The sequence below is a fragment of the Taeniopygia guttata genome, chromosome 13, assembly GCF_048771995.1.
Source record: "Taeniopygia guttata chromosome 13, bTaeGut7.mat, whole genome shotgun sequence".
Taxonomy (NCBI): Eukaryota; Metazoa; Chordata; class Aves; order Passeriformes; family Estrildidae; genus Taeniopygia; species Taeniopygia guttata.
In genome coordinates this window covers 1802583-1828475 of record NC_133038.1, presented here as the reverse complement: position 1 = coordinate 1828475, position 25893 = coordinate 1802583, and the positions used below count along the sequence as shown (strand labels likewise).

At 42.8% G+C, this 25893-nt stretch overlaps 1 protein-coding gene across 2 annotated transcripts; it reads right to left on the bottom strand.

Annotated features, from left to right (window-relative positions):
• Positions 1-789: 789 nt before the first annotated feature.
• PCBD2 (pterin-4 alpha-carbinolamine dehydratase 2) lies at positions 790-25708 on the bottom strand. 2 transcript variants are annotated; one of them, XM_030283875.4, is made up of 4 exons: positions 25523-25708; positions 22772-22903; positions 4233-4313; positions 790-2783 (listed from the first exon to the last, which is right to left on the bottom strand). In XM_030283875.4, the coding sequence occupies exons 1-4, from the start codon at positions 25676-25678 to the stop codon at positions 2688-2690; spliced, it is 465 nt and encodes a 154-aa protein (XP_030139735.2). In that variant the 5' UTR covers positions 25679-25708; the 3' UTR covers positions 790-2687. The 2 variants fall into 2 exon arrangements, with proteins under 2 accessions (XP_030139735.2, XP_030139734.1); XM_030283874.4 differs by having other exon boundaries at positions 25595-25708.
• Between the last annotated feature and the right edge of the window lie 185 nt (positions 25709-25893).

Genomic DNA, 25893 nt, shown 5'->3' with positions numbered 1-25893 from the left:
GCGACTGCAGGAGCAGCAACACTCAGCCTTGGGGTGCAACTCTGGGCTCTTGGGGAGCAGGTACCGAGCTGCCCAGGAGGAGCAGCCAGCACAGCAGAGGAAGCTGCATTTTGGACAGCCCATTTCTGAGCCCCATCTTCACAGAGCAGAATAGCTCCAGCAATGCCACCACCTGGGAAAGGCCCAAACCTTGTAACCTCTGGCTACTTCTGCTCAGAGCAGAGCAAATTATGTTCTTCTCAAGAGGAGCCTTAGGCTGAGTTTTCTGGCCCCAAACCAGCGCCTACCACTAAATCCTTGCTTGTGGATGTCCAAGTTTGCTGTAAAGTTCCAGCTCATGGATATTGTGCATCCCTTCTCCATTTCCTATTTTTATATTATTATTTATATTTCATAGCAATGCTCACCTTGCTTACAAGTCTGGGATGCCCCAGACTTCATTATGGCTAAATGACTAAAATTATGGCTAAACAAGCACTGAGCATAAAACGAAGCATTTCAAAGCTTCATTTCCAAGCTTCATCCTTCTCATTCCTGAGTATTTTTACCTCTTTGCTGGTCAGGATTCTCAACACCCCCAGGACAGATTTGTGCCATAGCCAGACAGTGCAGCTCTCTGAGCTGAATTAGTTGATAGGGATTTTTTTCCTCAGAGTATGTAAATAAATATCAATATTCTAAACCAAAGACCTCCCAGTAACTAAGTATTATTTATCTTAAATTTATCTTCAAACTAAACAGCTTTGTCACATATGTACAATAATAAAGAAACAAATTACAAAGTAGGAATTTGATTTTATTGGTTTTATTCAAAGCCAATTCTGAACAACAGACTTTACACACTTTATTAGAGATGCTGTCAAAACTTTGGGTGAAGCTCATTTCACTTCCCCACCAGTAACAGGAGACATCACAGCCTGGTTGTTTGTTTTAGTTTTATTCGCTCTTCACAGCAGTGACCATTTTCAAACCATATCAGGGAAATCCTCCACTTCACTGGGGAAAGGCACTTGTGAGAAAAGAACAGCTGAGCACGTAGTTTGAATTTGGGTCTTTTTAGGTATTAACTTGATATCCCAAGCAGGGTTACTGACAATAAACCCCAGCATCTTGCTTCCTGTGTGTGACCAATTAGCACGTGATGGTGTGTTTGCTAAGGATTTACAAAAAATATCTTTCTCATTTTATCGACAGTCACTTGGGTGGCAGCTAATGGCATTTTGCATCCCAAAATATCTGAGAGACCACACACCTCGCACGCAGCCCCGATATAGATTTTGGCACTCGCGCATCTCTTTTCTCGGTAGCTGGTGGCTGTGCCGCCGGTGCCATCTGAGCAATGCGCTCCGGCATTTCGGAGGTGTCAATCTCCCGCAGCACCGCACCCCGAGCTGCTCGCAGGGCATGCCAGAGCACGCTGGGGACACTCGGCAGGGGACTGCAGGGGGAGAGGCCCTCCTGCAAGCTTTAGGCAGGATGAAATCTCCCTGCCGGCGCTGGAAATCTGTCTCGGGGAGGATCATAGGATAAAAACAAAGACATTCAAACCACGGAAGAAACTATTTTAAATGTTGTCAGTGGGATCTGCAACTCCTGCAATAGTGTTTGCGACGAGTAATTCTAGCTATGAAAAAAAAAGTGGGTGAGCATAGCTTCAGTCAAGCCCAGCTTAGCAAGAATCCTGCTAATGCCGCTTCCTTCACCGCCGGCAGCCCCGGCCAGGGCTCTGGGCACTTGGCCAAGCCAGCCCCGGTCTGATCCAGCAAGTACTGGAGCATTACAACACCAACAGTGGCTCAATCCTGCAGGGAGCTGGGCACTGACCTGGCCAAGCATTTAAGCACGTGCTTCATTTAATGGTGTGGGAGCTGGGAGCTCACCAGGGCATTTTGTATTTGTGGTTCCGGCGCTAAAGTTTTCAGCAACTCCAAGATCCAGTCCTGCACCTGGGAGTGTCCAAGCCAGCCTGGGTGAGGCTTGGAGCAAACTGGTCTAGTGGAAAGTGACCCTGCCCACAGCAGGGGGTTGAAACAAGATGAGCTTTAAGGTTCCTTCCAACCCAAACCAGTCTGTGCTTATGTGATTCTATACTCTCAGATGGGGAATGGCTCTTGAGCAGCAGCTCTGGATACAGCTGTTCCTGCCAGTTGAGCTGCAACTCCAAGGACACATCAGCAGCAGCTTGCACTGCTCTCCCCAGTGTCCTTGCACTGGTCACTGGCAGAGATGATGGTACCAAGTCAGAGGAGACTGACCTGGCCGGGCTGCTTGTACATTGTTTGAAGTGCAGAGATGTACAAACCTATAGGAGGGAAGTGGCCAGGCCTGGGGGAAGCTCATATGGCAGCTGCCACCAGTCCCTTTGAGCTTGGGAAACACCAGCACACATGGGTGGGCTCCTGGTTTCATTCCAGCACAGTTTAGTTTCTAAAAAAGTATTGTTCAAAACTTATTTATTGCTGGTTTATCCACTGCATCCTCCTGCAGAACCAGCAATGGGAAAGGACAAGCACAGGTATCCAAAGGAGTCTCAAGACTAAAATACTGAAGGTCAGAAAAGCTCAGCCACTCCTTTTACAAAGTATCTTCCCTTTACGGGTTTTGGAAATCAGGATTACAAGGAAAGAGAGATACCATTTGAAAACAAAATATAGGTGCACACTGTATTAAAGCTATTTATATCCTGATTAAACTGAGGCAGCAGCTTTGTCAATAAACTGAGCCAGCTTCACATCTCTCTTGGTCAGCCCACCGCAGTCATGGGAAATCAGAGTTATCTGAACCTGTCAAAAGGAAAAGAAGGAGGTTACAAAGGCATTTTGATCTCTGACATGCAGACAGAACAGCAGGTCATTTGGAACATTGTGTCTCTCTGCAGTGAGCTGGTTTTACTTGGTGCTCCTGGCAAGCACCAAGCTGGACCCTCCCTGCTCATGTAAACCAGAAGACACTTTAGGTGAGGAGGCTTTACAGAGCCTGGAATCTCACCAGATGAGCCTTCTGCAGAATAACACAGGCTTTGTATTCTTGGGTTTCATCCAAGAGGAGGTATCTGATTAAATCATTCGCTCTTTACATTTAAATTCCATGGATCAGTTTCATGAAGAACCTGGGAAAGTGACCAAGCTGCCAAGAGCTGGGTTAGGGGCTCATATTTTGTTAAGAACTAGCATCCCAAAGGTGAAAAAATTCTTAAGCTTGGTGCAGATTAATTAAAAAAAAAACATATAGGTGACACAGCTGCCTCACAGGTCTGTTTAGACTGAGCCAGATGACAAGCTGGGCATTATTTTGTCCTGCCTTTGACTGAGATTTTGGGAAGACTCAAAAGGAAAAAAAAGACAAATTCTGAATATCCTAGAAATCCAAGAGAATCAGGAAGAGTGGGTGATCAGGTTTTTTTCCCAGGCATCATTTAATGTCCTCTGAACAGGGTGACATGAAGGGCTGATGAGTAAGAGTCTCTGCTGGGAGTTTCAGCTGCAAGGAGAGGTGGATGTCCTGCTCTGAGGATGACGGTCTGAGCTACAGGCTGCTTGTCCACATGTCCTTTCTTCTGGTACATTTTTAGTGGGATTGGCACATATTCACTAAATGCTACAACAATGTGATACAATGCAATGAGAAGTATTACAAAATAAAACTGAAGGGAGAGCAATTTCTCCCTTCACACAGCACCTTTCATTCGAGGGTTGCAGTAATCCTTGTAACCCTTGTGAATACGAGACCACCATCAGTTAGGTAATATTATAAATAAACTTTATAAGCTGCTATGTTGAGACATAGGAGCCTACAATTTTTAAAAAATCAAATCTGAATTGAGACTGCCAGGCTCCCATTTAGGTACCAACTGTCTGCTACCCTACACTGCTGAGTTCCTGACCTGCTGCACAGACAGGAATGAGAGCTGGTGAGTAGTTTTAAAACAGTAATTTATTCAGGTTGGCTAAATAAAGTTTAAAGGCATCTGTTTTATTTTTAGACCTCAGCCAGAGAGGTGAAGCCACAGGCCCCAACCATACAGCTGGCAGCAGGCGCAAAGGGCTTAATTCTTGATTCCTCACCACTGCAAATCTCAGCATCTCTTTAAAATCTCAAATCTCTTTATAGAGACACTTCTCATTCCCTTATCTTGTAGACAAGCTACAAATAAAGGCAGAGAGAATGGGCTGGTGGTTTGGTCTCCTTAACTCCACTGCAGTGTGAGTAACTAGGGCTGGTGAACGTGTTACCTTGCTGTAGACATTAAACCATTCCGGGTGGTGATTCATCTTCTCTGCTTGTAGAGCAACACGTGTCATAAATCCAAAAGCCTAGGGAAAGAGAGAGCAAAGAGGAAAATGCTCTTCAACCAACCAGGATTGGCAGTGGATTGGCAAGATTCACTCCAAAATCTCAAAATCTCCTCAAGATGCCCCAGATGGCTGCACCTTGGGTTTTGTGTGCTAGGGGCATTTGAACTTCTTATGCCACTGGTACATTCTCAATAGGGCTGAAATGATCCCCTGCAGACCCTGGTAAATCACCCTGCTCAACGTGACTTAGCCCAGGACTCAAAGCTATTGCATGACATCAGTGATTCTACCTCTGGCATGAGCAGGGATTTTAAATATCCATCCCAAGTCCCCCATCCCCTCCTGCATCTTAGAAACGTGCCATTTCCAATTAAGCACCATGCCACTGTATGACCAACACTGCTTCCAGAAACACATCCCTCCATTTAACCATTTTGCTATTTATTTTACTGCGGAGAAAAAGGCAGCAGGTGGGCCTGCCCCTCTGCTTTATGAGACATATTTTCCCTTTAAATGATTTAAAAGAGGTTTTCCAATCCTCTGTCCATACACGTTCCCCCAGGACACAGGTTTTATCAGAGGCTCAAAAGGAAAATAATAGCAGGCTCTTGCCAAAATACTCAGGAGCAAATCACTGCATTATAAAGAAAATGAGAACGTCCATGCAAATCAAGACTGTAATTATGCAGTGGGGCCTGAAGGGCCTGGGAGCGTGAGCAGGACGCCTCTCGGCAGCCGGCTTTGTTCATACCAAGCTCCATCCATCGGGTTCAGGACCTGAATTAACATGCAAAGCTGGAGAAACAGCCACATTACAGTCTGGTTCAGATTATAATACAACAAGCTCCACAAAACCATACCTGATTTAGGTAGGTTTTTAGTGCTAATTTATGGAAGAGAATGTATATAGCCCACATTCCACCAAGTGATGACCATTTCAAACAAACATGTGGTCAATGAATAACATATAATGGTTGATAATAGTTTCAAGTCTTTTTCCCTCTCACAAATTGCAAAAACCTTTAAGAAAAAAAAAAAAAGAATTGGTTCCTAGATGAAAAATGACTTTGTTGGTCGCTTTGCTAGTCAAATGAATGCAAATGTTATAATCAGAGAAAATCATTCCAATGAGGTTTGTCATTTGGAAATCACCAAACTGTCAGCAATTAAAAAGCTTTTTTTTCTTTGACCTAAGAGCTTTCCAAAATTCAGGAGAATCTAACTTCCCTTGAAGCTCTCGCTTGGTTTAGTTTTGCTTTGAGTGAACAATTACTTTTAAAAGTTTGCCCATGTTTCAGCAGCATGCTTTGAAGTAGAAAGCTGCAGGTTGTGCATCAGATGTTAGCAATGATTTGGAAAACTTCTCCATTAATAGTGATGATTCAAATGCTTTTAGAGTGTCCAGGGTCTTCATAAGAATGCTATTTCCAACACAGCAATCTATACACAGATATATCCTCAAAAGTTTAAAACAGTGATGTGTCTGCTACCAAATTTCCTGTACAGAAATAAACAGCAAGGAAAAAAATAAAAATAAATTTATAAAACCCCCTAGCAGGTTTGTGTATGCTCTATTGGCGTCTGTTCATCCCAGGAACTCACCCGCCCGTGTACAGACCCAGGTCACACTGCAAACAGTCACTGATGGTGAGACAATAATCATTGCTCCAATGAAAGTATAGAGAGAGAATTTCACAGGCAAATTACTCTAAGAACTTAATTTGCTCTGTAGACCTTCCTCCACAGTTCAGATGACAAATACTCCTCATTAGTAGACCACCAAATCCCCCCAGTCAGTGCACCAACACGACATCCCACTGCCCCTTCCCCACAGAGAGTAGAGTCTCCAACTGGATAAAATGGACATTGTCACAAAACTGTTCATCCCACCAAAGACTGCTCAACTTGAGGCTGTCCAGCTATGAAAAGGAATAAACTCCAGCACAGAGGACCCTTCCCAGGACACGTCCTGCTGCTTGTTGCTCCAGCTGCTCACAACTGTCCCAACCAGGACAATCCAGTGTCACAGTGAAGGATGAAGCCTGCTCACCTTTGTGCATGCCCTGCTCTGCCTGGAAACATTACCCACCCTCACTGCACATTACCCACAGCAACTCATTCCTTGCATTTTGGTTTACTTTAATTACACACAAAATGTATGTCTCACAAAAAAATGAGCTACGGTTCTACTGAGCAATTTCACCAACACAATCTCCACTAAGGTCTTAAATACTTCCTTTACTAATTAAATGAATTGGAACACTATTGTTTATTAATCACCTTTATATTTGTAGAGCCTTAACCTTTCTTTGGGAAAATACAACTGGCTCTGGAAGGAAAAGATCTTTAGGTTTGATTAGATATGAAAACAGTATTACACAAAATCAGTTTGGACATTTCTTCACGTCTTGAAACTTGATCGGTAATTTGGTCTAATTGGTGATCAAGGAAACTATCTTGTGATCAATTAAAGTAATTACTGCATTCCGGCAACACAACCAACCTTAATTTGAGCAGGAGTCTGCACTTCTTCAAATTTAATTAAAAATAATGGAAATTATTATGCAGTCTGCAGTGCAAGATCATTGTCAAGACTGCACTGGTGGGCAGAGTTTATCAGACCATCACACATTTCTTAATGAAAGTGGGACAACCACTTCACTCATGACAGTGAGACCCAACAGTCTTGACTTTCACTCTATTAATAATAGGGAACTGCAGTCCCTTGGCCCCAGATGAGAACTTTATCTGTTTTTTCCCTCAAAAATAAAAAGACGGGAGAAAGAAAGGTTTTGTGTATTTTCTAGAAGCCATAACAAAGTATTAAAAGAGAATTTGATGTAGAGAATATTATGATGTATTCTGGTTTTTCAGTAATAGGCATATTAGACACATTTTTAACCTAACCCTTTTAGGACATTTGGGCTAAAATAGAATCCAGACATTCAGGCAACTCCACATGTAGACCACACCACCCGAGGGGTGGCAGAGTACAGAGTCCCTGCAAGAAACCATGAAGAGCAATAAAAGTAAGGATTGAAGCAACCCTGCACAGACAAGATGCCATGGGTGCACTGGTATGTCTCCTCCCTTCATGTCTTTTAAGATCATGAAAGGAGGAACTAAAAACTAATGGTGCTTCAGCCATAACATCACATCTAAAATGTTTCTTAAATACTAGCGGCCCTAATATGTCTCCATGAGATAAAAATGAGGGCTACTCTTAGAAAAACAAGCCAACCTAAATAAGAGAAAAAAAACCCAAGGTAAATATTATAAGAATTCAGCTTTCTCATGATGTTTTGTGACTGGTCAAGCTGCTCTTGAAACTGATATAATCCACTGTCACAAAATAAGACTTAGTGTTACTTTTTTTGCCTGAGAATGGGAAAAGCAGGGCCAGACACTTTGCTGTTAGAACTGGGAGGAAAGATGAAATTCCATCCGCTCCTCTGCCCCACCCAGCGCTGCACAGCTCTGGGAGAACGGCGGGATCCCGGAGCTAATCTGCTATTATTCTTCCTTTCACACTTCTTAAGCAAGGAATCCATTCATCTTAATACTTTTTAAACACGCTGCTTTTGTACAATGCTTGCCAACATTATCTTGATGAGTTATACATCAAAGGCTCACAGGTCGCTGTGTTGTGCTCATACATCACCCACTGCAAGTCCCCCGTGATGGATCACTCCCGTGCATCTCCAGGAAAAAGCAGCTGACAGTACTTGACTCCAAGTGGAGATATTTAAGCAAAACAGCTGAAAGGCTCAACAACATAACCATGAACACTTTTTTTTTTTGTTTGTTTGTTTTAAAATGAAGTTTGCACTTGGGCTTCTTAAATCCTCTGGACACTCAGCCAAGGAAAGCATGTGCTAATCACAAGTACATTAAGGTTTCTGCCTCCCATCTGTCATTATAATTCTGGAGGCAGCATTAACCCTGACCTTCTGCAGTGCGAGGGCTACCTGTCTTCCCTTCCCCCGCCTCCCAGGCTGCATCTGTACCATTTATCAGTGGGAAATTAATAAATTACTCAGGTTACAGTGACACTGACACACAGGAGATGACTACACCTAATACATTTGCTCTCCACTCACCTGAGTAAAAAGTACCCAGGGTACAGCATGTATTCTCCTTAGAGTTTGACACTTGTAATAATAAAATCAATCACAAGGTTCACTCCCAAACTCCAGAAGCTTTCACATATCAAGCTGACATTACTACCTAACAGTGAGCTACAAGCCAGCAGATAAAAGGAAAAAGCTCTTTAAAGTCAAGATATTTTAAGTCAGAATCAGCTGCTAGTCATGAGGGCTCTCATAACATTTTCTCTTGTGCTCTCAGGAAAAAAATGGGCTTTGATTTATTTTGATTCTATTTACTCCACCACTATATACTTTTATCATATAAATATGCATAAATCATGTCACAAAGCTACACTCTTTACCTGAAAATGGCAACATAGTTCAAACACAAAAAAAGAGGACTCTAATTAGTATTTAGGAAGCTGATGGCAGCACAGCAGGACAGGTACTCATTCCCAAAACCATGGGAATCCCAGTACTGGGATTCTTCCCTGTTGGCATCATCAACCTGCCTGAACCATCCTCAGGGACACTAGATCCACATGGCATTAGGCACTTTCCTCCTCCTTTTTGTCTGTGTCTGGATTCATATACAACGTAAATCAGGTGAACATCTTCTCATTGCTTCCCCCTTTTTAACATCAATCCATGAACAGCGGGACAGTAATTAAGAATGCAAATAATCATGCACCAAAATAGAGCTCATGTCCCCCATCTCTCTGCTGAGGCCTCAAGGCATGGACAAGACAGATCAGGTATTGTGCTTACAATTCCCTACTCTCTCCAGCCTGGCATGGGCAGTCAACAGGGTCTGAATGTGAACAACACCTGATGAACCACTGGTAGAAATTTGTTTTTCTCCTCTTTAATAGCTCAAGCAACAAAATATTGTAAACAAAGGCAACCTTCCCATTCCACAGCTCCACCTGGGGTAAGCAGTGCTCTTAACTCTGAAGGATAATAATGAGGGGAAAGGATGGAAGAATACTAAAGACATTCTGGCATGGATTGAGATGCCATTTCTGTCTTCATAGCAATATCTGAAACTTAAAAACTCCAAACACCCACAACTCCAATTTCCAACTGAATTGTCAATGCTTTTCTGCGTTTAAAATGTTCTTTGAAAATCCATAGCTGATCATTCGCACCCCCCATACTTATCTGCATACATCATTCACACAAAAATGCAATGCTGCTTTACACTCTAAAAAAAGTTACCTATTTACATTCCTGTTGCAGCTGTAAACATTGCTGTTAGATGTGCAGCAGAGAATGTGCAAACCTTTACACCATGTTCTCCAAAGAATGCTGTTTCTGTCTCCCAACACTTGTTTACAATTATGTCTGTGAAGAAACCAGCTTGCCAGCTCTATATCAAACATTTTTGACAGCAAAAGCACAAACACTGATCTATTCTAAGTAGTTTGCCACTCCATGTAATCTTGGAAAAGGCATTCTTGCCTTTGATTCTAAAAATGTTTATACTTCATACATTATGCAAATAGTTTTTTTATATTAAGAAATAATGCAAGCAAAGCTCAAGTTAAATTAAATTCTTCAACAATAACCTTGCCAAAGAACTGATTTTCCTATTTAAAAAAATTATTCCAATTTGTTGATCTTACATTGGATGAAACATACTGTAACAATCTTCATAATTTATGTCCTGTTGGGACACTATGATTTAAAGTAACATAATACAGACCAGCATCACTGCTAATCTAAACCACCTGACCAGATAAACAACAGTTTCCCCTTCTCTCTTCACTGAGAGTATTTCTGTTTATTGTCATATGATTTACCAATTTGAAGAGCATGAAGAGTAAATGGAGGCAGAGAGGAGTGGAGCTGGGAGGCACAGCCTGGCCTCGCTGGGGACGTTTCTCACCCAGGTACCGGTACAATGTCCAGAGCCGCAGGAGATGACAGAAGGCAATTTCAGGAATGCTGTCCCAGGAAAAGCCACTTGTGGCAAAGGGAAGTTTGCACTCACTCAGCACCCTCTTGACCCAGTGCAGCACTAGACACATCACAGCTCTGACAGTGCTTGAGATGCAGCTCTGCAAAGGGACTGGAGTGCAGGGCTTCACCTTCCCAGCTCAGCAGTGACTGAAGCTATGACATCACAGAATCAGAAGGGCAGAACAGGGCTGGAAGGCATTTTAAACACCATCTAGTGTGTTTAAAACCACTTAAACACCATCCCTGCCATGGGGAGGAACAGCTTCCACTATCCCAGCTTGCTCCAAGCCTAATCCAAGCTGGTCTTGAGAACTCCAGGAATGGGGCATTCACAGCTCTTCTGGGCAACCTGTGCCAGAGCCTCACCACTCTCACAGGGAAGAATTTATTTCTATATCAAATTGAAATCTACCCTCTTTCACCTTAAAACCATTAACAATCATAAAGCAGATGCAAGCATCATTTGCCCCATCTGAGATTTAACCAATTTGAAAAGCAAATTCAATTATTTTGCTATGGTCAATGGACATGGATCAGTGCAAGGAAAGGGACTTTGAGGAAGGCAGAAAGCACTCAGCTGCTGCACTTCAATGCTGTTCCTTGCTTTGCTCTCCTCCTCAAGCTCCTCAAATATGTAAAAAACCCTTGTGTGCAATCTGCATAACAAACCTCAATGTGATCTTTTCTAAGCCTGTTTATATCAGGATTTTAACAACTTCTGAATTTAGGCCTTCTTTCTCTTACTGACAATAAAACACAAAATGTTACATGTATTACCATCTTCTTCATTACATCTTGACTTTCCCAGCAACCTCCATGCAGATGATATTTTTTCCTATTCTCCTTTATTATTATGATAATAAAGGTTTTCATTGGTTTTCCTGAACAGAACACAGATAATATTCTTGGTGATTCAATAAACAGGCTTCACACCAAAACTGATCACCTGTTCCATCAGAAAGATTTATAGATGCGATGGAGAAGAAGAGAGAGAACATGGAGATGTCTTAAGGCAGCATAAAAACTTTTTGGGAGTGATAAAAGTTTCAATGCCAATACAACCATATAACAAAATACTATCATTTGTTTATAGGTAGATAAATATGATAGCTGCCCATAAAACTTCTGCAAAATGAGTAGATACCCTAAGTCCCAACCACACCTGCAACTAGGCCATGTGGTATTTGTGATGCATCATTTCATATCAAAATACAGAAAATAAATGCTTTAATTTTTCTTTTTTCCCCCCCAGGTCCCTCAGCACTTATAGACTAATTAATTTTTTTTTTTTTTTAACTGTAGATCTCTAAATTACACTTTCCAGGTAAAAAAGAGGGAAATAATCCCAAGTTTCAGGACTGAAATAGAGCATGGCAGAAATCCTTCAGCCATGTCATAATCTCAATGCAGCTCTCCACATCCCAAGCCATTTTTGTGTGCGTTGTGTTAAAAAATGGAATATAAAGGTTTCCCTTAGGAAGTTTGCACAAAAAAAAAAAAAAAAGCTATTTCAAGAAACATGACTTTTTAAAACGAGCTTTTTGCATCCTACCTAAAAACACGAAATAACACAGTGAAGTCCCCATTAACTGGGCACCTGCTAAAGTAATCAGGCACTTAAAATTATAAACTCTCTTGGCTGCACAACTGAAAGAACAATAATTTGACTTGCTAAAACTACTGTTTGGTCCAGCAAATCAAACTCTTGGCTGTACTGTAATAAAGCCATCACACAAACCACAATAAAAGTAAAGTAGTAATAAGTGCAGGGAGTCCCCAGTTCCTTCTGAATTCAGGCACCTGAGCCCTCTGCTAAGGCAGAGGGCAATGAATCATCCTTGAAGCACAGTGCCAGCCCATGACATGAAGGTATCCTAGACCAGAGCAAATCAGAATGAATTTAAGTCAATGTTCTACTTCTAAAAGTTTCTCAAACCCTCTGACTTTTACAGAGTGCAGGTATGGTGTGGAAAAACAGAGAAGTTCATTACCTCATCATGCCACATTTTGGATGAAACAGATTTGACTGGAGCAGAACAAAATATTCTGCAATTTTCTCCAATGTTTGTTTTTACTCATATGTGAAGGAATGATTTCATTCTGCAGACATGAAAGTGAACTTCATGTGCCATCCATGCTGTTGATAACACAGGGATGCTTAGACAAAATTCTCCTTGGTGTTTTGGCCAAGATTACACACACTATCAGTTTAATATCCAACATCTCTGCTGAGCATCCAAGGGCAATCATATCCTGCCTCTGATAATCCTCTAAATATTTGCCATTTATGATCCTAAGAACACATCAAAGAGTGGTAAGAGATGCTTTGCTTTATGATGGATTAAGAGAAGATGTTGGTCTCATGACCATTTCATCTTTCGCTATCCTGTCAGCTTTTTTGGTTTAGTTTGTTTTTTTAAAGACAAGTCCAGCAATTCAAACACGCAACAGAGGAAACATGATGGAGATTTGAGGAATTTGGACAGGTCTTCCCATCATTCTCTTGGCCAAGCAGAAGCTAAATAGATCTAGAGATTTGCAATAAAGCAAACTAAGGACCATTTACATCAGATCTAGTCAGGGAATCATTTCACTCAGTTGAACTGCTGAAGGTGTCCTACTGTACTGTCAGAATGAGTTTTAATGTTTGGACACCTTTCTAGTAGAGGAGTTTAGATAATACACAGGGGCAGTGAACTCTGGAGGAGACTTACCTGGGCCAGAACTAGTAGGCTGCTAAATTATAATGCACCATAAAATTCAAATGTTATTTGGCAAACAAGACTTTTCAAGTCTAGAAACAACAGATCATTTGCGACAAAAGAGTAGGACAGACCAAGAATTTTCCCAGATAAGATGGGGTATCCTTCAAACTCCACACAGTCAGGTCCCTTGCCTGGTTTGGCCTCTGGGATCTGTGGGTCCCCTCGAACCTGAGCTTCATCTCCTGTCTCTGCTGTTTGGAAGAATGGCTGGAGCAGGTCACAGAGAAAAGGATAAACGCAGCTACATTAAGCTGTGTTATTAGAACAAGGCTCACCTAACTGCCAACAATTCAGGTACTCAACCTCAACATTACCCACTGTCTTCAGAGCCCATCTTATGCTCTAAGCACATGCCTGGAAGTGACAGAGTATGTTCGATGAGCGAAGTTTTTGTTCATTGTTTTTTCACCAGAACACAAAGGTTTCTCTGGGCAACCCACACTGCTTGTGCATTGTTCCAGCTGGAAATGGAGACATAGACTCAGGAAGGGAGGCAAACAGTAATTCTGAGTCCTCTGGTGAACACCAAATTTCTTTTAGAAATTCAAATGAGCACAACCACCAAGGGAAACCCTTTGTACAACTCTTGGGTTTTTTGTGAGATTGGGCATTACAAGACATGTGCATAAACCAAACATTCTGGGCTTGTACAGTTAACAGTATTTTTGCTCACTATGAGCACCCACCCATTGTAAGACAGAGTAAATGTTCCCTCAGCCAGGGACACTTTGGACATACACAGACATACATTTAACTGTCTGTTGCTATCCTCACCCCAGTCCAAGGAAAATCATGGTAGATCATGTAATCAGGACTTTTCCCTCTGATCCTAGAAATAAATAACATTTTCCTTCAAAGCATCCTTAGCAATAAATAAACCAAACAGCGCAGTGCTGACTTAGCACAGGGCTTCCCACTCATCACTGTGTTCCCACCAAACCCCTCCAAGACATCACACCCAGCTTCTTGTTTGTCCAAAATGACTTTTCATCTCAGCCAAACAAAACTTAAGGAATAAAGGGCAAGGGGAAGAGCAAGAAAGGAAACTCTCCTCCAAAAAGCCATGTGAAGTGGGTTTGCAGCTTTATAAAAGAGGGCTAAAAAAACCTCCACATGCCTCGCCCTGATAAACGACGGCCCTGCCAGTGGCTTTTCAGAGCAGATGTAACGTTTTAGCCAAACGTGATTGTTTGTGAAAGAAATAATTCTGATCAAAACCCGAAACTGCAGCCAGCAGAAGAGCTGCACTTCGTCACACTAATCCGCCCTGACGGGGAGCGGCGAGCGGAGATTCCTACTGCGAGAGGAGCAGATGCGAAAGGTCAGCGCTGGCCCGCGACTTCAAACCCCTTAACGTGTAAAACAGTGTGCATTAAAGCCTGAACCGGCTCACGGCGGGATTAACGGATGTCCGCTAAGTGGGTTTGATGTGCTTTTGGTGAGTAATGGTTAATTTTGAAATAGGGGCGTTGTAGTTTTATTTTAGTTTATTCTGCCAGCCGGAGTCCATTTTTAATTACAGCTGCAGAGAATAATATCCCAAAGCGTGTCGCTCCTTTGTGGGAGTATGGGAAAGTGAGAGCTGCTGGTGCTAAAGGCAATTTACAGTTTGAAACTGTAGGCAGGCATCGCTCCAAAAACAAGGGGATGCAAAAGGTTAAACAACGAGGATTGCATTTAACCAGCATCATTCCAGTCCCTCCATAAAAATAAATGTTATTGCATAAAGGAGTTTCAAAAAACCAGTTTTCCTTAACTGAAAAGATAAAAACATTCATCTAAATAACCATTTTCGTCAAAAGAGGCAGTCACACTTGCATTTTCCCAGATGAAGCTATTCAACTGAATTCAAACCTATTGAATTTTCCATTTGTTTTCCAAAGGTGTTTTATCATGGGAAGTGCCCAAAATGTAGCTAAAATTAGATTGACTTGCTCCCATTTATTGCTTTGAGCACTGTCCATATGGCTGATAGAACATTATTTATTCTGTTTAATTGAAACAATCAGTCTGTGCAGCTGAAAAAAAGAGATAAACTCTTCTTTTGCTACAAATCTACAAGACAGCTTGTGAGATCCAAAAGGCATTTTGACAAATAATTTCTTTTGCATCTTCAGATCGATGCATGCAACAAGTATAAAACAAATGCTGCAATAATTTTTACTTGAGTGATAATAAATCCATCTGTTAAGAAAAGCATTTGTATTGGAGTCAACTGGAGAGCAGCCCAAAGGTCAACTGGGCAGATTTTAAGCAGTGGAGTGCATAAAAGGAGATACAACAGGTCTACTGAGGGGAGAAACTCAGCAATTAGAAACACCACACCCCACTAATTATAAACAATAAAATAATGGTTTGTTCTAGGGAGAAATATGCTTAGCTCATCAAGAAAATGAGTATGCCAAATTACAGTTAAGTCACAAAAGGAAAAAAACCAAAACTGATGCAAACTCTACCACAGCCAGGATGGGACATTTTGCATGATGGAGATGAAGGACATATGCCCATGTGTGAGTCTTCAATTTAAAGATAATTATCTTTATTTAAATTATTAATATTGCGATGTTTTAAATAACCCTGGTGGCCTGACACCACTGGCAGTGCCACAATGAAATTATAATGTGGGTACTGTAACAGCACTTGTCATAGGCAGGTAGGACACAAGGGTGGTGGCATCTGCACACACCCACCCTGGCAAAGAGGAGATGGGATACTCAACAGCACAAGGAGGACCCATCACCTAAAGGGGATACAGGAGAGACAAGCGGGGACTTCTTACCAGGGCATGGAATGACAGAACAAGGGGGAATGGCTTCAAACTGACAGAAGGCAGGGTTAGACTGGATAGTGGAATTAAATTCCTCCCTGTGAAGGTGGGGAGGCCCTGGCACAGGCTGCCCAGAGAAGCTGTGGCTGCCCCATCCCTGGAAGTGTTCATGGTCAGGTTGGACAGGACTTGGAGCAACTTGATCTAGTGGAAGGTGTCCCTGCCCATGGCAGGGGTTTGGAATGCGATGAGCTTTGAGATCTCTTCCAACCCAAACCATTCTAGGATTCTATGAGTTTGTACATGGCAGGCTATGATGGCTGCAAGAACAAAATAAATACCTTATTTCCCAACTCCCAGCTCCAAGGATTTCATTTCTTCTTAGAAACAATCAGATAACACATTTCCACCAGTACAGACCTCCAAGCTTTGCATAACCTCTCACCAGTGACTTCCAATTAGCTGGAAGCGTCATTGGACACAGGACATGCTGACCAGAGCTCCAGCGTCATCTCTTCCTTCTCCAAGGCCAAGGAAGGAGAATCATAAGCTTCCAAACAAGCCATCTCCCTGGAACCTCTCATCTCATTTCCCCCAGACCCTGCACTGCCTTCATCCCACAGGCTGTGGCAGGCAGCAGTGTGGGCAGGTGGATCATGGCCAGGTCCCACAGCTGCACCCTGACCCGCCGACTCAGAGGCGAAACTCTTATTTACTCACTCAGTCCCAAGAATAAACTCAAGGAAGGTGTGACCATCCAGGAATCATATATTTTTACTGTGCTCTGCTCTGAGATACTTGATGCAGTTCATTGACTGTGTTTTGGCCTGCAGGTTAACCTCTGCCAGTCCTAGAAACTTCACTATCAGTTTCTAATAAAAGAAAATGTCAACAGGCAAATATGCCCGAAATTCATTATTTTCAGATACAAAGATATTTCGAACTCTGTAAACCCACTCATAAATAATTCTGATTTATTGTAAATCGGTTATTGTATTCATAAACGCTGGGAAGTAAGCGAACAACATAACTACCAACATAACTACCAAAGTTATGAAATACTTTCATAACTTTGCAGGTGCACAAATCACAGCATATGGGAGAGGACTCAAAGGATAATGGAAAATGAAGCAGTTTCAGAAAGCCTATATGAAAACTAGCACCTACCTAGCTGGATAAAAAAATAATTTATTTTTAGTCGACAGGCAATCAAATGCAAAACTCTAGCAGAAGGAGCTGGCAGAGTACTACTACATTAAAAATAGCTATTCCTCCCAAAATGTATGAAAACAGGTCCAACTTTCGATTAGCTGAAGTGACAGTTGGGCTGAGGCTGCTCAGGCTTTGAGGTTAAACACAACTGACACAGGCTGCACCTGAATCCAATCACTCCCCGGGCTCTGAGAAGATTCACACGCGAGGACTAAATTTGTCACAAATGGGTTGGTTTCCGATCCTCCTGCAGCCAACTTGCTTTATTCTGACCCCCGTTTAACAAATCAACTTAATGGGCACTGGGAGTGCTATAAAACTTAACAATGGAGTGATTTTAACTTTTAAAATATAGTTATGAAGCAAAATGTTGGAGAGCTCCTTCAATACTGGAAATCAAATTAAAACTAGACATTTTTTAACAGTCTTGACAGATATAATCCTAGTTACCATGTAAATTTATGGTAAGCTGCTGTGATATTAGCCACAGGTGCTACTTTTAATATATGGCCTGCATCTGGCTGGGAATAAAATATCTCAAGAGGACTGAAAATGACCTCACTATCAGACAATGGAGAAGAAAAAAAACCACAAGACCGCTGTGGCATATAAAAAGCTGGAGATGTGGTCCACAACTGAATATTTACCATAAAATTCATTTTAACTCTGCAGATTGTAAGTTACAGGATTTAATGTTTTCAATACATAAAAGGCGTGGACGTATTTTAGACAAACAGCCAAAAGATTAAGTACATAAAGTGGAAACAAAATACACTGCCTATATGTATAAAACCAAATTTTCCAACCTTTGATGAATGTAAAAAACAAAGCAATGTGCCAGGAGTAGAAAAAGGAAGGACGGACCCAGATTATATTGAAGGCACTGGCACCAGTACTTGAAAGAAATCAAGAGTATGCATTGCATATCCTACCAAATTTGTTTGGATGTGGAACTGGGATCATACAAGAATCATCAATTTAAAGGGACAAATCTGAGCATGCCTCCCTACAGCCAAAAGAAAAAAAATTGGCATCACCAGGAGGGAGAAGAAAAAGGCATGTATCATAACATGCTCTGTCTGACTTTTTTCTCCCAGATTCCAATGAAGAGAGACAGCAAATCTGGAAAGGAAATGCAAAGTGAGAAAAATAACTTATTTAATACACCTAGATTTTTTGCAGCACATCTTTAAATATGTTCTCAAAACCCAAGACACAAATTGCACTGAGACACATATGCCTCTAATCTTAGTGCATAGCATTTTTGTATCGTCCCCTCCACTCAGACTCATCTTCCACCTCCACCTTCTTCCCCCAAAAGACAAAAAATGTATCTGAAATAGCTTTAAAACTCTTAGAGCATTTGATTTCCTGTCATTTTAGAAAATGACGTTAGAGGTCTTATGGAGACTTCCTACACAATCTTTTTTTTTTTTTTAAAACAAACTTAATTAAAAACTTACCCTATAAAAGAAAGCAGCTGTAAATTCTGAACCTGACCATCAGCAAACTTGCCCACCTTTGTAATTTCCTAACTGCATTTGCTGCCTTGGTGTGATTACCTACGGAAACGCAATCACACAGGCAGTTGCCCCTTAAACCCTCTGGTCAAATCCAACCAAATTTGACAAGAGACATGGAAGTCTCGGAGCTAAGATGTTCCTGCAAATTCATGGAAAGTGAGCAGCTGGATACAGGAGCCAAACTGAGCACTTGGCATCCTGCACTCACAGCCTTTTGCAGCTGCCCGCCCAGCCCAGGACTGGGCTTGAGGTGAAACTGGGAGAAATTCACATCTTTAAGCCAGGCCTGTCCCCTCTTCCAGATCACTGCTCCCAAGGTGAACTGACCTGAAATGCTGGGAGAAGTTGCCAGCATGATCTGGAGGCATAAACTGACTTTCTATCCTAATTCCCAATTTTGTTTGAGCAGACTGGAAGCAGAGGGCTTGCTCCACTGGAAGAAAACCATTTTCTTTCAGTAGCACAAAGATGTGAACGGATGACAACATCACTTCATGATGCTGGACCATGGCCTGAAAGCCTCGCCAGCCACTCTTCTCTGCCCTGCAGCCTGGGAGAGAGACCCCAAAGAAGCTCCCTGATGTGGATGTGAGGTATGCAGAGGCTCACGAGCACAGATGCACAGCAAGAATTGGGACTTGCCATGGAGTGCTCCAAGCCCACCTCCTCTCCAAAACCTCACTCACAGCCAGAGGTTTCAGCCAAGCACAGGTTCCTTTGGAAAAGGGACTCAACCCAGGGGCGTTGAGCAAGTGCACTCCACTGAGGGTCCTGAAGGTAAAAGACTCCAGTGTTAATTCACCACTGCCTACCTGTCACTCCACAGTGGCAATAGCTCAGTGGCATATGGAGGAAGAGAGGCATTGGTGCCATCAGCACAGCTCTTCTGGACACAGCACTCTCCTCTACAGCTGAATTGCATTTTTCCCCCCACCACTTTATTTATACAAGATGCAGAACACCAACCACCAGGAGCCTGCCTCACATACTGGGAGCATACAGTCCCCCAGGTCTGGTGCTTGGTGGGAAGCCACAGCAACAAAACCAACCAAGCACTTTCAGTAGAAACCCCAGGCTGCCTTCCAGCTTATTTCAGAGAATTGTACCACCAAAGTCCATTTTCGTGAAAATGTATCCTCAGACTAACAAACACCATTAGTGCTTTCAAATTCTGGGTTACAAACTAATTCCCTGAGCCAGAAGTGTCATTAGCTTGTCAGCCTTACAAAGGCAGCTCACTGCTGACCGCTTTTAACTGAACTAATCTCAGCCTGAAAGCTTCAGGAATCTAAATAACTCTTGTTTCACAGAAGTTTCATTTCATTCTCATGCTGAAAATAATGTACATAAACCAAGCTCATGTCTACACATTTGCACAACTTTATAATAAAAGTTGTGTTTATATTCTTAACATCTGTTGACATACACAAACTTTGTAAACCTGGCATGGATTTTGAAGCCACAGAATTTTCCATGCATCATGAATATTATCTGCAAGAAGCAATAAAAAAAAAAAAAAGCAATGAATACATTAATCATACCAATATCATCTGCAAAACATAAATTTGAAATACCTTTCATGTCAGCTCAACTACTTTTTTTTTTTTTTGTATTTTTGGGGGTGATTTTTTTTCCACACCTGATTTTATGCCATCTGTAAAAAGGCAGGAAGAAGATCACTGAGGAAATGACATTTCTCAGTCCTTTGACTTTTACTAAACACTTTAAATCCTGTAAATAGAATATTTATTGCATTAAATGAAAGCAGTTGTATCTACAAGTTCCATTTTTTCACTGCAGGATGAAATTCTCCTAAAGTTCAAGGCAGGTATAGCTCCACTTTTGCCATTTGTTTCCTAGGTTGTAGTAAATATGGTGTTTACTGATAGTCATTATAAATACAAGTATATGTACATAATTTAATAAACTTAAGCATACATGCATAATTTAAATTTATTTTCAGCTCCAACTTATCAAAAGGCAAATACCTGCTCTCTAATACCAGCTAAGGATCTAATACCCTTGGGATCTGCATGTTGAGCCTGCTCCTGGACTACAAGAAAAGAAATTATTTATGCCCTCTGCAACAGCAAAGGGGACAATGCAGTAAATCCATAAAAATCAACAGTTAAAATTCTGCCCTTACATGTTCACATCTACGCTTGATCCAACCAGAGCTGCCCAGAGCACCCACCTGCAAGGCTTTTTCTCCCAACTCTCAGCCTCTGCTCTCATTTCTGCCTTACATCCATGAAAGCAGCTAAGCATGAAAGCCACTGTTCTAATATCTCCCAAAAAATTAAAGTGGCACTTCTTTAAGGTACTCTTCCCATGACTACAGGTACTAGAAGTATTGACATATAGTTCATCATTTATCAGGTAATTTAAATATACTCAACTTCCTGTACTGGTACATGCTCCATCCACCTTCAAATCAGGAAGACATATGAATATCTGCCTAAGCTGGTAGGTAAGATAAGTCTACACTGTCAAAAAAAAAAAAAAATACAGCTTCGTAAATTTTTGTCAAAGCAATGTGTTTTACAGATATCTGCTGGTGCAGGACATTGATTTGTCTCCTCACCTGTCTATTGGCAGACAGGGACTGTCTAAATCCATCTGATCAAACTGAGTTACTAATTTACAGTGGGAAAAAACTCTTTTTAATTAATTTTGAGCGCAACTTCATTTCTAGTTGTGCTGAACCAACAAAGACTTTGACCACAACCAGGCAGAGATGTAATTTCATGAAAATTCAAAGTCAGAAAAATCTCTGTTCTTCCAAGGGTCACTCCTATCCTGCCACATTCCTAGTTGCTCCAGCCCCCAGCTGCCTCCACATCTCACCAAGGCTTCCTGTGAGCTCCCTCTCATGGGCTTCTCCCCTTCACTGCCCTTGGAATGAACTGATTTGGTTCTGTTTGCTCTGTATTAACATTCAGGTTAAAAATGTACTCAGGGTTCTGGACATGCTCCCTAGACCAGTACTGTCCTGCTAATGAGCTGGATTTTTCTGCAGTTGTTTTCTCTTTTACTTTCTCCCAGCTCACCTCACTCACCTTCTCTCTACTGCCTGAACTTTCCTTAATATGGCAACTACTGAAACAGTCAAAACAAGGGTCAGCATTACAAATTGTTGTTTATCCATCTCACTGTGGTTTCCTAAAACATCTTGTTCTGGGTTTAGCCACAGCCATGTAAACAGCTCACAACACAGCTCTTTGTCCCTACACACACCAATAAACCCACAGCATCCCCAAACTGGAGCTTGTCATGTCCCGCTGTATACAGTGAGAGAAAGAACCAGCTTGGTGACACCCATCATCCCAACAAACCCCTGGAAATTCTTTCCCTCCCAAGAAAGAGTTCACCCCTCCCTCAGAAATAAAACAGAAAGGAAATGCACATTCTGGGAATGTGACTTTTTCTAAGCAATGTCATGAAAGGGAATTTTCAGTGGAATGTAGCTGAACAGGGATCTCAAGACAATTTCAGTATTTCTAAAGCAAGTTTGCAACTAATGTCTGAGACAAGTTCTTGTGAGTGTGAGATGTTGCTCAGGATCCTGTTTCCAAACAAAAACCCAGTGAGGTAAATAAAAACCAGCACTGTGCACTCTGTGTGCCAAAGACACTGCAAGATCAGCTATTACAATCCAATCAAGGATATACTAGAACTTTGTCTTCCTGTTCAGAAGGTGAAATGTTTCTGTTTTCCCACCTTGCTTGCCAAAAGTTTCTGTTATTTCTTATATTTACCTATTTTTTTCACGTATTTCCCTAAACAAAAATGATCCCCACTGCCCATCAGTTATGTATATCCAGCATTTATTTATGAGTGCTAGTAATGGAAAAAAAAATTCAGGATCAAATACTGCTTTTTCTGATTCCACAATACCAACCTTGACTCTGACCTAAATATTAGAATCAAGAAAGTGTAATATAGAACAAATCTACTTATCAACTACAACATGGAATTAATTTACTCCACCTAATGAGATCAAAATCTGAGAGCAATTCATCAGGGCAAATCCAAGAGGATTTGGCTCCACCAGGATACTCCCAAACTTCTGAATATAAATATTTTCCCATCAGGATCATATGGAAATTAAAGCAATTACATTTCCTTTATATTAAAAGTGGCATATAACAATCATTACCTGATTAAAATTTTTGAAATTGAACTCCTTGTAGATGGCATCTCTTTCACCCAGCTCAGACCAGCCTGAAGCTTTGAGATCCAGTAAAACTTGATTCCTTTCCTCTGTCGTCAACCAGTGAGACTGGGAGGACTGTTGAGGAAAAAAAATAAAGGCATGGCACAAGTGAGGCTGAGGTTCTCTTTTGTACAACAATAAGAAAACCACATGATGAAATTGTGGTTATGTATGGTCCAAAGGTGAGGATAGGAAAATTCACTGTACAGTTTCTTACCATTTATAATTTCACAGACCAGTTTAACCTAAACCAGCCAAACCCTGCCATTTCTATTTGGACAGGTAAGTTCAGCCAAATGCTTTTTGTACAAAACTAGTGAAAAGCAACAGACTCCCAGGAATGAAGATGGACATCAGCATACCTGTACCCTTGGTCATCTGAATTATCCAGACGCTGTAACATCACACTTAATTTCCAAATGTTCCATTCTGTCTGGTAAGTAAAGGATTATTTACATTATTTGCTAAATGTACAATTATAAGGCTAAAAGATATCAGGAAATACCTATTTCAAAAGAGAGAAGAAAAACAGAAGTTTGAACTCTACCTACTTTGTATTTTACTATTTTAAGAAAGTGGGGATGGACTTTTAAGACAGCACATGCTATGGACTTCTACAAGAAACAAAGAGCTTTGTAACTAAATCAAAAGAAAAAAATGTCAATACATGGATGACCCTGCACACGATTACAAAAAGTTTGAAGCTACTGGTAAAAGCACTAGATTCTGCAAAGCACCAGTGTTTAAGTATGGCTTACTTGAAGTGACAGGAGTCCTCCTGATGCCACTGGGCGCACAGACACGACAGATTAACACTCTGCTGAAATATCTGAATGGGCTGAACCACACACAAGGCCAGAGCTAGCCACAGAGAAATGTTCTGTGGGGCTTTTGGAAGAGGTCTGATACCTTTTCTAAAAGTGGGGACTAAGAGCATGAGCCCTTCCTCAGACCACTTATTCTGAGAGATGGGTCTCTGACTCATGATAAATGCAATGCTTCAGCAGGAAGAACCTTTCTCCCCAGTACAGCTACATTCAGACTGGCTTAGTCTTTATTTCAGCAGCTGGCTCAGCTTTGTGAGATCCTCCAGAAAGGCAGTTTTGCTCTAGAGGTTCACTCAGACATGGGAGGCAGCGAGGACCAGCTCAGCAGCTCAGGAGTTTTCACCTTTGCCAGCCGGTGCTCCAGCGGGAGCCCCAGAGCCACCAGATGGGGCTGTGAGCCTGAGCAGAGCAGGAATTAACGCAATTAATGCGACCTGAGCAAGGCCTTAAGATGCACGAGGGCCAAGGAGCAACATTTTCACCAATAACATAGGATAAAAAGCCCCAAATGGAGTAAATCAATCTAACAGCAATACTGTTGCTGTTTGTGTTTAGAGGGATACAGAGCTGTAACAAGAGATGGGTTTTACAGGCCTCAAACTGAACAAATTTAGGGTCATTACACTTCAAACTCAATGTTAAGCTTGCAAGAACACAAATTTCAGATTTGTCATTGCTATAACTGCAGTCATAGGCATAAATTTCTTACATTCTTCTTTTTTATTTTTCCCCAAGCATATACAGAAATCACCAAAGCTAAAGGCTGTGTTGAAATCTACTGTTTTATCTGGCACGAGATGAAATTAGACTGCAAATGTACAAAAAATCATGAGGGTGGTGGTTTTTTTTTGAGACAGCAAAGTCCAGGGCTGCTGGACTTTGGTGTCCCAAACACTAAGTCCAGCTGGCACAGAGATGTCCTGTGCCAGTTCTGGGGACACTGTGGTGCCCTCTGGACACCTCACCTGACACATGGCCATAGAGAAGACATTGAAATTCGATCCTATTAAAAAATAGGAATACGGAGACATTTTGTGCAGGCCCTGCTGAACACTGAGCGCGTTTCACATTGTGGAGGCCACGTCCCGAGTCAGCCCCTTGACACATCACGATGTTCAGAAATGGAGCAGAAAGCAGCAAGGAAAAAGATAAAGTGGGAGACTCCGATGGCTTTTCCATGCTCAGCCCTCAGCAGCTCATTACGGGCATGGCCAGACCCCAGGGAAGCAGGAACGGGCACCGGGTGCCAATGCTGACCGAGCAGCCGAGGTGTGGGCACCCGAACCACCCTCAGGGGCTGTTGGCTGCTGGGACTGACCGAGTGATGGATAATGTTTGTTCGGAGGAAGTTCAGGCAAACAGTCATCACTTAAAAAAAACTAGAATTAACTCTCATGCCTGAGGGGTGAAGGTTGAACCCTGCACGTGCTGTTTACTATGAGCTTTGTGTAAAATAAAATAATCAGCTGTGGGGTGGGAGAATCACAGAATGATTTGGGCTGGAAGGGATCTTAAAACCCACCTGCCATAGGCAGGGACACCTTCCTCTCTCGCAGGCTGCTCCAGCCCCATCCAGCCTGGATGAACACTTCCAGGGATGCGGCAGCTGCAGCTCCTCTGGGCAGCCAGTGCCAGGGTCTCACCATTCCCACAGGGAAGAACTTCTTCCCGATCTCCCATCTAACCTTCTATCAGTGTGAAGCCATTCCCCCTTATCCTTCCCCTCCACGCCCTCGTCCAAAATCCTCTCCAGCTCTCCCCATGGCTCTCTACACACTGAACGGTGCCAAGCAGGTCTCCCCGGAGGCCTCTCCAGCCTGAGCAATCCCAATGCCCCCAGTTCCGAGGGAACAGGGCCGGGACTGACCCGAGCGCGCTGCCTGCCCATGAGGGGCCCGTCCGCCCCGCGGCCCCGGTCCGCGCTCCCCCTCACCCTCACCATGGCCGCGGGGCTCCCGGCGCCGCCCGCCGCCCGCCGCGCTCCCAGCAGCGCCCGCCGGAGCCCGGCCCCGCCGCCCGCCATGGCCCGGCCGGGCCCGCCCCCGCCGCAGCCCCGCCGGGCCCGCCCCGCCGCCCGCCATGGCCGCGCCGGGCCCGCCCCGCCGCCGCCCGGCCCCGCCGCCGCCCGGCCCCGCCGCCGCCCGGCCCCGCCGCCGCCCGGCCCCGCCGCCGCCCGGCCCCGCCGCCGCCCGGCCCCGCCGCCGCCCGGCCCCGCCGCCGCCCGGCCCCGCCGCCCGC

Excerpts from the sequence above, each read along its gene's own strand:
- PCBD2 (XM_030283875.4), bottom strand. The coding sequence starts at position 25,678 with ATGGCGGGCGGCGGGGCCGGGCTCCGGCGGGCGCTGCTGGGAGCGCGG. Across the intron at positions 22,904-25,522 it reads TGGGCAGGCAGCGCGCTCGG|TCCTCCCAGTCTCACTGGTT; the intron begins GTCAGTCCCGGC and ends TTTCCTCAACAG. Across the intron at positions 4,314-22,771 it reads ATTTCAAAAATTTTAATCAG|GCTTTTGGATTTATGACACG; the intron begins GTAATGATTGTT and ends CTCTTTCCCTAG.